Raw genomic sequence first — 11420 nt, 5'->3', positions numbered from 1 at the left:
AGACTGACTTACCAGCGGAGCCTGCGATCCCTTGCCTGGGATCGACGCTCCAACCGTGGCCTGCGGATTTCAACATTTTACCAGAAGCACCATCTATAATAGCATTTAAAAAGCAACAGTATAAATATTTGTAAAGGGAAACTTTAATGGAAAATGATTAGAAAAATATGGAACAGTGAGCAGCACAGGAGAACCAGCGTAGTAGGCACAATAGACTTATGTTTTCTCAATTCTGTGTAGAGATGCAGCATGGACTGACTGGCCCACTGACTCCGCACTGACCATTGATCACCCCTTCACACTAGTTCTAATTTATCCCACTTTTGCATCCACTCCCTACACACCAAGGGCGATTTGACAGTAGCCAATTAAACTACAAACCCACACGTCTTTGAGAGGTGGGAGGAAACCCAGGCGGTCACGGGGAGAACGTGCAAACTCCACAAAGACAGCAGCCGAGGTCAGGTTTGGAGTTGGGTCTCTGGCACCGTGAGGTAGCAGCTCTACCAGCTGCGTCACTGTGCCACTCAATTCTGTTGAACCCAGCTAATGACAGCTGTTGGCCTAAATTGTTGTATTTTCAGAATTAATAGACCATTATTCCATAGATCATTTGAGTTTCCATAATACATTTTCCAACAATAAATCGGGTTACTGTGCTGGAATACACCTTGGATTCTGGAGACAGCAGTACTCAAAGCATCTCAATGTGTGCAAGTGGAAAAGCAATTTAACAAAAGCTCATCAACGTACATTGGCACAGCAGATTGTTTACTCTTTCTCACAAGCAACAGATTTGAATCACAAACTGGTTTGTATTTAAATGCAAACACCTACAGTGTAACAGTCAGACAAAAGAAATCACTGTGGCACCCAGGTCAAACAGTGGAAGTGGTGAATGAAAATGGCGAATGGATGTTCTGTGCAGATCAGCAACACCTCGAATGCCCTCCTGATCCGGGGGGCTGCCGCGTTCAGACAATCCCTTCGTCGAGCAGTTTGTTGACGCCCCGACAGATTTTCTGTAGCGACTCTTTGTACGTGCCGTCGGGATTGTACAAGTCCGTCAGGAATTCCGTGTCGCTAAAGAGTCTGAAGACGTGATCGATGCGACCGTGGGACTTGGGGGTGAGGTGGCGTTCGATCAGTTCGTGCAACAAGTCCTTGCATTCCTTCAGCAGCTCGGCCATAACGGTTCTGTCAAACGTGAACTCGACCTCGTAAAAACTGACCGCTGTCATGGCTGCCTGGTTTAACTTCTTCTTGAACTTATCCACGATCTCCACCTCCTCTTGGTTGAACTGGTTGTTTCGGTAGAGGATCCCTATCTTCAAAGCGATCTTGATCAAATCCTTCAAGATCTTGTGGGCTTCTTTCTTGTCGTTCGTGTACTCTCTGGCCACTTTGTACAACTCGTCCAGAATGTCACTGCTCGTGTCGTCGATGAGCATGTTGGCCACTGCCTTGGTGGCCATTTTGGTGAGGATCTTCTTCTGAGCTTGCAGGGCCAAGCTTTTGGAGTTAAAGGTTTCCGTCCCCGCTGTGAAAATATAGACAAAATAACATTGATCACAAAGGATTTCCTTGAGGCAATCGTATGGTTACATTGACTTCCACCACAACATCAGTTCAGTTTACATGTACCGAGGTACAGTGAAAAGCTTTTGTTGCGTGCTATCAGTCAGCGGAAAGACAATACATGATTATAATTGCTCCACCTACTGTATAAATAAAGGGAATAACACTTAGTGCAAAGTGAAGATAGCCAAGTCCTATCGAGCATAATCTGAGGGTCACCAATGAGGTAGTTAGTAGTTCAGCGCTGCTCACTGGTTGTGGTAGGATGATTCAGTTGCCTGATAACAGCTGGGAAGAAACTGTTCTTGGATCTGGAGGGGTGGGTTTTCAACGGAACAGACTGCTGGATCCCACTGGTAATATCCCTGCTCTCATTCTCCACTCTTCATTTCTCTCCATGTTCAAATCATTTTCCTCTCTGTCTTGCGTATGGTATGATTTCACCGGAGAGCGTGCATGCAAGATTTTTCCACTGTATCTCGTTGCATGTGACAACAGTGAACCAAAACCAATAGCAAATGTGGTTTCAAAGCAAGTTTCTCTCGAACCTCAAGGCTACATGATTTTGGGTTGGATTGATCTCATGCAATGGAACAGCAGTTGCAAGGGTCAGTAGCCTGACTGCTTCAAAGAAACCAAGTTCAGATCCTGACTACGGGCACTGTCTCTGTAGATTTTGCACGTTCACCCTATGACCGAGTGGGTTTTCTTCGGGTGCTCCCGTTTCCTTCCATAACCCAAAGACATGTGGGTTTGCAGGTTAATTGCCCTCTGTAAATTACCCCTAGTTTGTTCACAGGTTATAGGAGTAGAATTAGGCCATTCGGCCCATCGGGTCTACTCCACCTTTCAATCATGGCTGATCTCTGCCTCCTAATCCCATTCTCCTGCCTTCTCCCTATAACCCTTGACACCCGTTCTAATCAAGAATTTGTCTATCTCTGCCTTAAAAATATCCACTGACTTGGCCTCCACAGCCCTCTGTGGCAATGAGTTCCTCAGATTAACTACCCTCTGAATAAAGAAGTTCCTCCTCGCCTCCCTTCTAAAAGAGCGCCCTTTAATTCTGAGGCTACGTCCTCGGGTCCTAGACTCTCACACCAGTGGAAACATCCTTCCCACATCCACTCTATCTATGCGTTTCATTATTCTGTAAGTTTCAATGAGGTCCCCCCTCAACCTTCTAAACTCCAGCGAGTAGAGGCCCAGTGCTGTCAAAGCTCAGGGAATGTGGGGAATGGGATAACATAAACATAGTGTGCACGGGTAATAGATGATCGGCATGGACTCGGTGGGTTGAAGGGCCCATTTCTACGCTGTAAAAGATGTATGGCAAAGAGCGTTATTTGAGTGGATTATGTGCTCAAGTATTGGAAATGGCAGCGTGTACAACCGGTTTTGGTGAGGGTGCAGAGGACGTTTACAAGAATGATGCCTGTACTAGGGGGTGTAGGAAGGAACTGTGGATACTGGCTTATACCGAAGATAAACACAAAATACTGGAGTAACTCGGCGGGTCAGGCAGCATCTCTGGAGAAAAGGAATAGGTGACATTTCAGGTCTGAACACCTCTTCAGAAGAAGGGTTCCAACTTGAAACATCTCCTATTCCTTTTCTCCAGAGATGCTGACTGATCCGCTGAGTTACTCCAGCATTTTGTGTCTGTATTAGGGGGGGGGGGGGGATGGCTACAGGGAGAGGTTGGACAGACTTGGATTCTTTACTCTGGAATGCAGGAGCCATGTTGGACACAGATATCGTGGGCCGAAGGGCCTGCTCGTGCACGGTGCCGCTCTATGTTCTAATAATAAAATCCTGTCCGAATCTGTCCCAGTGATGCCACTGACCCAGACGGAATCTCCCTCTCTGGCAGCACTGCTAATGTTAATTCTTAATACCGTATTAAATGCTGCCGCTTCTAAACAATGTTAATTATCTAGCTCTCCCACCAGCATAAGGCCTGGATTAAGTTGTTGTTCTAACCAGAGCCTGCTATTAGAAAAATAAATGGATATTGCATCTGAGCGAAGGCAATAGTGATAGTGACAGCGGTTGAGGCCGAGGTCAGTGCAGAGAGACGGAGGAGCAAGGACTGATGTAAATACAAAGTGAATGAACCTCAGGGTAAATGTAGAGAGCAGGGAGGCCAGGGGAGTGGACGGGTCATCAGACGGTCAACCAGAGCCAGAGAGCGAACCAGTCAAACTCCCCACTTCCCATCACTGTATAGTACTAACAATGGCAAAGAGTTTAAACTTTAGGAATACAGTGTGGAAACAGGCCCTTCGGCCCACTGACTCTGCGCCGGCCAGCGATCACCCATACACTAGTTCTATCCTAAACAGTAGGGACAATATCTAGAAAGCACTAAACCTACAACACTAATTATGGTGAGACCCTTCTGTGGCAGCATCTATGGAACGAAGGAAACAGGTGACGTTTCGGGTCGAGACCCTTCTTCAGACTGATGTGAGGGTGGGGTGGGGGGGCAGAAGAAGAAAGGAAATCTTCCTTTCTTCTTCCGCCCCCCCCCCCCCCCCCCCCACCCTGACATCAGTCTGAAGAAGGGTCTCGACCCGAAACGTCACCTGTTTCCTTCGTTCCATAGATGCTGCCACATCCGCTGAGTTTCTGCAGCATTTTTGTCTACCTTCGATTTTCCAGCATCTGCACCAGCCTTCTTAAACACTAATCATGGCAATGAGTTGGAAGGGAATAACAGCTACAGGCAATATGAAAATATCTTGGTAGAGCAAATGGGGGCAGTTGGGGATAAGATGCTGAAATGTATTGAGAATTGGTTATTCGGGAGGGGGTAGTAATTGTGTTTCCCTCCGATTGCCAGCCCTGTAGCTATAGGTTTAGTTTAGTTTAGGGATACAGCATAGAAACAGGCTCTTTGGCCCACCGAGTCCGTGCCGGCCAGCGATCCCCATACACCAGCACTATTCTACACACTAGGGACAATTTACAATCTTTACCAAAGACAATTAACCTGCAAACATGTATGTCTTTGGAGTGTGGGAGGAAACTGGAGCACCGGAGAAAACCCACATGGTCACAGGGAGAATGTACAAACTCCATACAAAAAGAACCCGTAGTCGGGATTGAACCCTGGCCTCTGTAAGGCAGCAACTCTACCACTGTACCATCCCCTCATGTTTTATACACCTCTACAATATCATCTACCACCCTTTGTGTAAAAAAAGTTGTCCATTGGGTTCCTATTAAATCGTACCCCCCTCACCTTAAACTCTGGTTCTCGATTCCCCTCCCCCGGGTAAAAGACTCTGTGCATCTACCCACTCATGATCATATTCCCCTCATGATCTTATCACCTCAATAAGAACACCCTCATCCTAGCCTACCTAACCTCTCCCTATAGCACAACCTCCCAGGTCCTGGCAACATCCTCGTAAATCCTCTCGGCACTCTTACCAAAAAAAAATCTCCATCTTAGAAACATAGAAAATAGGTGCAGGAGTAGGCCATTCGGCCCATTGGAGCCAGCACCGCCATTCAATATGATCATGGCTGATCATCCAAAATCAGTACCCCGTTCCTGCTTTCTCCCCATATCCCTTGGTTCCGTTAGCCCTAAGAGCTATATCTAACTCTGGGGAATTACCTGCTTGAAGAGGTAAGGCGTTAACTACAAGAACATTGCCTGGGTTTTAACGAAGAGGCTGCCTGGTCCTTGACAACACATTGTGTGAAGTCCACCTTCGGTTGATGTTTCTTGCACTAGGGCGCACCCATCTTAGGACTGAGATGAGGAAAAACATTTTCACCCAGAGAGTTGTGAATCTGTGGTATTCTTTGCCACAGAAGGCAGTGGCGGCCAATTCACTGGATGTTTTCAAGAGAGAGTTAGATTTAGCCCTTAGGGCTAACAGATTCAAGGGATATGGGGAGAAAGCAGGTACTGATTTTAGATGATCAGCCATGAATGTAGGTGCTGGCCCAAAGGGCCGAATGACCGACTCCACCTATTTTTCTGTTTCTATGTTTCTACCGCCTTTTGTGCGTGACCATGAATGGGTATTAACAATACAAGTTCTACTCACATCGTCAGGGCCAGGGTAAGGAGGAAGGCATTTGCAACTTGCCTCTCCATGTTATAAACGAGGATTATTGTTACAAATGAAATTCACAACAGCTAGATGGCAACACCTACTGAGAGATCAGGATCAATTAGGAAACCTTGACTAAAAGAGTGTCTGAGAAATCAGATTTGTTTTGTAATGCATCAGGCACTCCATAGCTGTCACTGCCCAGACATATCATGAGCCGTCATATTATTTCGAGCCACACAGACCTGCAAGCCGACGATTTAATTTAAAATTGGCCCACAGCATGTCATTTCATTACTGATTAAATCGAGTTGGAAAGCAGAATGCTGCCTTTTACACACATTGGATACCCTATTATACGAGGCTCTGTTAATTCCATGGCTGGGACAGTTTCCATGTGTTATTGCATTCCCACACGAAACATTGTGTGCTAAATACAGAGGCTTGACTTACAGATTGTGTCATCGAATCATACAGCATGTAAACAGACCCTTTGGCCCAAGTCATCCATGCTGGACCAAGATGTCTCATCCAAGCTGAAGCCCATTTTCCTGCGTTTGGCCCTTACCCCTCTAAAATTGTCCTAATCATGTCTGTAAGACTTTGGATTAGACCACATTTGGAGGATTGTGTGCAGTTTTGGTCGCCCCATTACAGGGAGGATATGGAGGCTTGGGAGAGGGTGCAGAAGAGATTTACCAGGATGCTGCCTAGATTAGGGGTTATGAGCTACTAGGAGAGGTTGAACACACGTGGGTTGCTTTCTCTGTTGCATCAGAGGCTGAAGGGAGGCTGATAGAAGTATATAAAACATTGAGAGGAGAGACAGAATGTTTTTCCCAGGGTGGGAATGGCAAATTCTAGAGGGTATAACATTAAGGTGAGAGGGGCAAAGTTTAAAGGAGATGTGTGGGGCAATTTTTTTTATCCACACATAGAAAATGGTGTGGGCCTGGAACACGCTGCCTGGGGTGGTGGTGGAGGCAGATACACTAGTGGCACTAAGGAGAGTTTTTAGATACAAATCACGTGAATACAGAGGAGATTAGTTTAATTTGGCGCCCTGTTCGGCACAGAAACGTAATCAAGTTTTTTGACAATGACTAGGGCAGTGCAGTGGATGGAGTTGCAGCCTCACAGCGCCAGAGACCCAGTGTTCGATCCTGACCTCAGCTGCTGTCTGTGTGGAGTGTGCACGGTCACCCTGCGAGCACATGGGTTTCCTCCGGGTGCTCCGGTCCCCTCCCACAACCCAAAAATGTGCGGGTTTGTAGGTTAATGGGTCCCTGTAAACTACCCCTAGTGTGTAGGGAGTGCATGAGAACGTGGAATAAGAGGGAACTAGTGTGAATGGGTGATCGATGGTCAGCGTGGACTCAGTGGGTCGATGGGCCTTTTTACATGTTGTATCTCGAAAATAACTCAAGAATGTGCAGCTTCTGTCTACTACAATCTGGTAAACTTTTGTCTCCAAACTCTATTTTGATATTCAGCAGGGAGGAACTCATTTAAGCTGGAACTCGTGATTTAGTGGGTTAATGTATAAATTGCCAATGTGAAGAGCTAGCTTGTTTCATTCCAGTTTGTGCAAAGGAATTCAATTATTCAATTCAATTCAATTCAACTTTAATGTCATTGCACAAATACAAGTATGGGTACAGCGAAATGCAGTTTAGCGTCAGTCCGTAGTAATAGTGCAATATAGAAAGGAAGTCAATAACACACTCATCTGCACTGATTTGTTTCTAAGTACAGGCTTGATAGAGTCCACTCCACATCCTGAGCCGCAGACCTTTAACTAAAGCCGCCCACACCATTTAGCAATGGTGGATTTATATAACATGAGAATATGCGACTTGAACATTAAGTTGAATAATTTTTGGACTGTTGCACGGATATCTTCTATTACAGAGGGCTGATAGTGACTACCATTGGAAGTGCTTTGTGTGACAGTATTGGGAGTTGGGATCCTCTGCTCTCATCTGGTGTAGGTTGAAACTCTGATGGATAGTGTGAGGATATGATTGAATTGATAGACTGGAAGATACAGGATAGAGTTGCCGTGGTCCTCACTGGCCCTCCGCCTCCAACACACCATTCTCCGACATTTCCGTCACCTCCATCGCGATCCCATCACCAGCCACATCTTCCTATCCCCAGCCCTTTCCGCCTTCCAGAGAGACCACGCCCTACCACAGCTCCTTGGTTCACTCACCCCTTCCCACCCACACCACCCCCTCCCCAGGTACTTTCCCCTGTAACAGCAGGAGATAGCACCTGTCCCTATACCCCCTCTCCCACATCCGTCCAGGCCCTTCTGCCCAACCCACCCACAACAGCCAACATGTCCCATCTACATTAGTCCCACCTGCCTGCCTTTGGCCCGTATCCCTCTAGACCTGTCCTATCCATGTACCTGTCTAACTGTTTCTTAAATGTTGTGATAGTACCTGCCATTCATCGTGTGAAAAGGTTACCCCTCAGGTTCCTATTCAATCTTTCCCCCCTCAATCTTAAACCTATGTCCTCTGCTTCTCTATTCCACTACTTTGGGCAAGAGACTCTGTGTACCCAACCTATTCCTCTTATGATTTTGAACACCTCTATAAGAAACTTACAAAATTCTTAAGGGGTTGGACAGGTTAGATGCAGGAAGATTGCTCCCGATGTTGGGGAAGTCCAGGACAAGGGGTCACAGCTTAAGGATAAGGGGGAAATCCTTTAAAACCGAGATGAGAAGAACTTTTTTCACACAGAGAGTGGTGAATCTCTGGAACTCCCTGCCACAGAGGGTAGTCGAGGCCAGTTCATTGACTATATTTAAGAGGGAGTTAGATGTGGCCCTTGTGGCTAAGGGGATCAGAGGGTATGGAGAGAAGGCAGGTACGGGATACTGAGTTGGATGATCAGCCATGATCATATTGAATGGCGGTGCAGGCTCGAAGGGCCGAATGGCCTACTCCTGCACCTAATTTCTATGTTTCTATGTTTCTATAAGATTACCCCTCATCCTCCTGCGCTCCAAGAAATAGATTTCAAGCCTGCTCAACCTCTCCCTATAGTTCAGGCCCTCGAGTCCTGGCAACATTCTCATAAATCTCTGCACCCTTTCTATTTTGACGACATCTTTCTTATAACATGGTGCCCAGAACTGAACGTCAAATGTGGTCTCATCAACATCTTATACAACTGCAACATGAGAGAGCACTTGTATCTTTGAGCTGTGATCATACCTTTTGAAATATTTAGTTAATAAAAACAAAATCTCAGCAACATCTATTTTTAAGAAAGTCTGAAGGGAAGACGAGACCTCACCCGAGAACATGGATGGATGTCGTAGAGGATATCAGTGAAACAGGAACAGATGGTGCACATGAAGATGTGGCAGCAGATCACACTTTCAGACCAAACAAGGAACTACAGATCCTGGTTTACAAAAAAAGTGCTGGAGTAACTCAACGGGTCAGGCAGCATCTTTGGAGAACATGGAGAAACATCACAGATCTATGTTCTCTAGAGATGCTGCCTGGCCCGCTGAGTTACTCCAGCATTTTATGTCTTTTTTCTAAAAAAACATTTTCAGAGACTTATCGAATCTGGCAAATGATCTCCTCGACACCTGAACTCACTTGCAAACTTCATGGTTGGCTACCCAAATAGTCAACAATTATTGGAAAATAATTGAAGTAGTGTACCATAAAAGTCCACCACATGTTTCATTATCATTGCATAATGTCGGTATCCTTTATATTCTGGGCGAAAAGGGACTTGATTCCTTGTAACGATAGCCTTCCAGCCTATTATTAGGCATCTGCTTTTAATAAAGATTATTTTCTAGGCTTTAATTATAAACTCCTCGAAATGTACAAGTATTCTCAGCTGCAACTATGTCATTGCAATGGATAGTCATAGAGCTGTTCAGCATGGAAGGAGGCCTTTCGGCCCGCATTGGCCATGCTGACCAAGCTAGCAAACTGGACTAGTGTCATTTGCCTGTGTGTGCCCCATAGCTTTAGCACTAACAATTATTTACGTTTAGGCTTATTATTATCACGTGTACTGGGGTACTGTGAACAGGGGTGTCAGGGGTTATGGGGAGAAGGCAGGAGAATGGGATTCAGAGGGAAAATAGATCAGCCATGATTGAATGGCAGAGTTGACTTGATGTGCCGAATTACCTAATTCTGCTCCTATAACTTATGATTAGCTTTGCTTTACATGCTATTCAAATTGGAGGAGCAGCACCTCATATTTCGTTTGGGTAGTTTACACCCCAGCGGTATGAACGTTGACTTCTCCAATTTCAGGTAGTCCTTGCTTTCTCCCTCCTTCCCCTCCCCTTCCCAGCTCTCCCACAGCCTACTGTCTCCGCATCTTCCTTTCTTCTTCCCGCCCCCCCCCCCCAACCCCACATCAGTCTGAAGAAGGGTCTCGACCCGAAACGGCACCCATTCCTTCACTCCATAGATGCTGCCTCACTCGCTGAGTTTCTCCAGCATTTTTGTCTACCTTTTATGCTATTCAATCGGATCAGATAATACAACACCTAAATACAATCAAGTACATAGGTAGAACAAAGGGGAAGGTACAGAGTGCAGAATATGGTTCTCAACATTGTAGCGCACCAGTTCCATAGACAAAGTCCGATGTTCGCAATGGGGTAGAGGTGAATTGGACAGCACCCTGGCTTGTGGCTTTTTCCCCACATTAGTCTCTCAGTACACATAGAAACATAGAAACATAGAAATTAGGTGCAGGAGTAGGCCATTCGGCCCTTCGAGCCTGCACCGCCATTCAATATGATCATGGCTGATCATCCAACTCAGTATCCCGTACCTGCCTTCTCTCCATACCCTCTGATCCCCTTAGCCACAAGGGCCACATCTAACTCCCTCTTAAATATAGCCAATGAACTGGCCTCGACTACCCTCTGTGGCAGGGAGTTCCAGAGATTCACCACTCTCTGTGTGAAAAAAGTTCTTCTCATCTCGGTTTTAAAGGATTTCCCCCTTATCCTTAAGCTGTGACCCCTTGTCCTGGACTTCCCCAACATCGGGAGCAATCTTCCTGCATCTAGCCTGTCCAACCCCTTAAGAATTTTGTAAGTTTCTATAAGATCCCCTCTCAATCTCCTAAATTCTAGAGAGTATAAACCAAGTCTATCCAGTCTTTCTTCATAAGACAGTCCTGACATCCCAGGAATCAGTCTGGTGAACCTTCTCTGCACTCCCTCTATGGCAATAATGTCCTTCCTCAGATTTGGAGACCAAAACTGTACGCAATACTCCAGGTGTGGTCTCACCAAGACCCTGTACAACTGCAGTAGAACCTTCCTGCTCCTATACTCAAATCCTTTTGCTATGAAAGCTAACATACCATTCGCTTTCTTCACTGCCTGCTGCACCTGCATGCCCACTTTCAATGACTGGTGTACCATGACACCCAGGTCTCGCTGCATCTCCCCTTTTCCTAGTCGGCCACCATTTAGATAATAGTCTGCTTTCCTGTTTTTGCCACCAAAATGGATAACCTCACATTTATCCACATTATACTGCATCTGCCAAACATTTGCCCACTCACCCAGCCTATCCAAGTCACCTTGCAGTCTCCTAGCATCCTCCTCACAGCTAACACTGCCCCCCAGCTTCGTGTCATCCGCAAACTTGGAGATATAACATAATGCGTCTCTTTTATATGGAGCTGCAGGGCATTGTCAAACTTCAACATTTATTTTGTACTCAATGTTCTATCATCAGTCTTATACCGTCA

General features: G+C 46.0%; 1 protein-coding gene across 2 annotated transcripts in view; it reads right to left on the bottom strand.

The window, feature by feature from the left end:
• Positions 1-750: 750 nt before the first annotated feature.
• tnfaip8l3 (TNF alpha induced protein 8 like 3) overlaps positions 751-11420 on the bottom strand; it is a 29401-nt gene continuing 18731 nt past the window's right edge. For both annotated transcript variants that reach the window (XM_033050141.1, XM_033050142.1), the window contains exon 2: positions 751-1540. In XM_033050141.1, the coding sequence (XP_032906032.1) occupies positions 975-1540 (566 nt within the window). In that variant the 3' untranslated portion in view covers positions 751-974. The remainder of the gene's footprint in view (positions 1541-11420) is intronic.

This window comes from Amblyraja radiata, chromosome 34, assembly GCF_010909765.2.
Source record: "Amblyraja radiata isolate CabotCenter1 chromosome 34, sAmbRad1.1.pri, whole genome shotgun sequence".
Classification (NCBI taxonomy): Eukaryota; Metazoa; Chordata; class Chondrichthyes; order Rajiformes; family Rajidae; genus Amblyraja; species Amblyraja radiata.
Note: the sequence above shows the minus strand (reverse complement) of the source record. Positions and strands in the feature narration are given on the sequence as shown.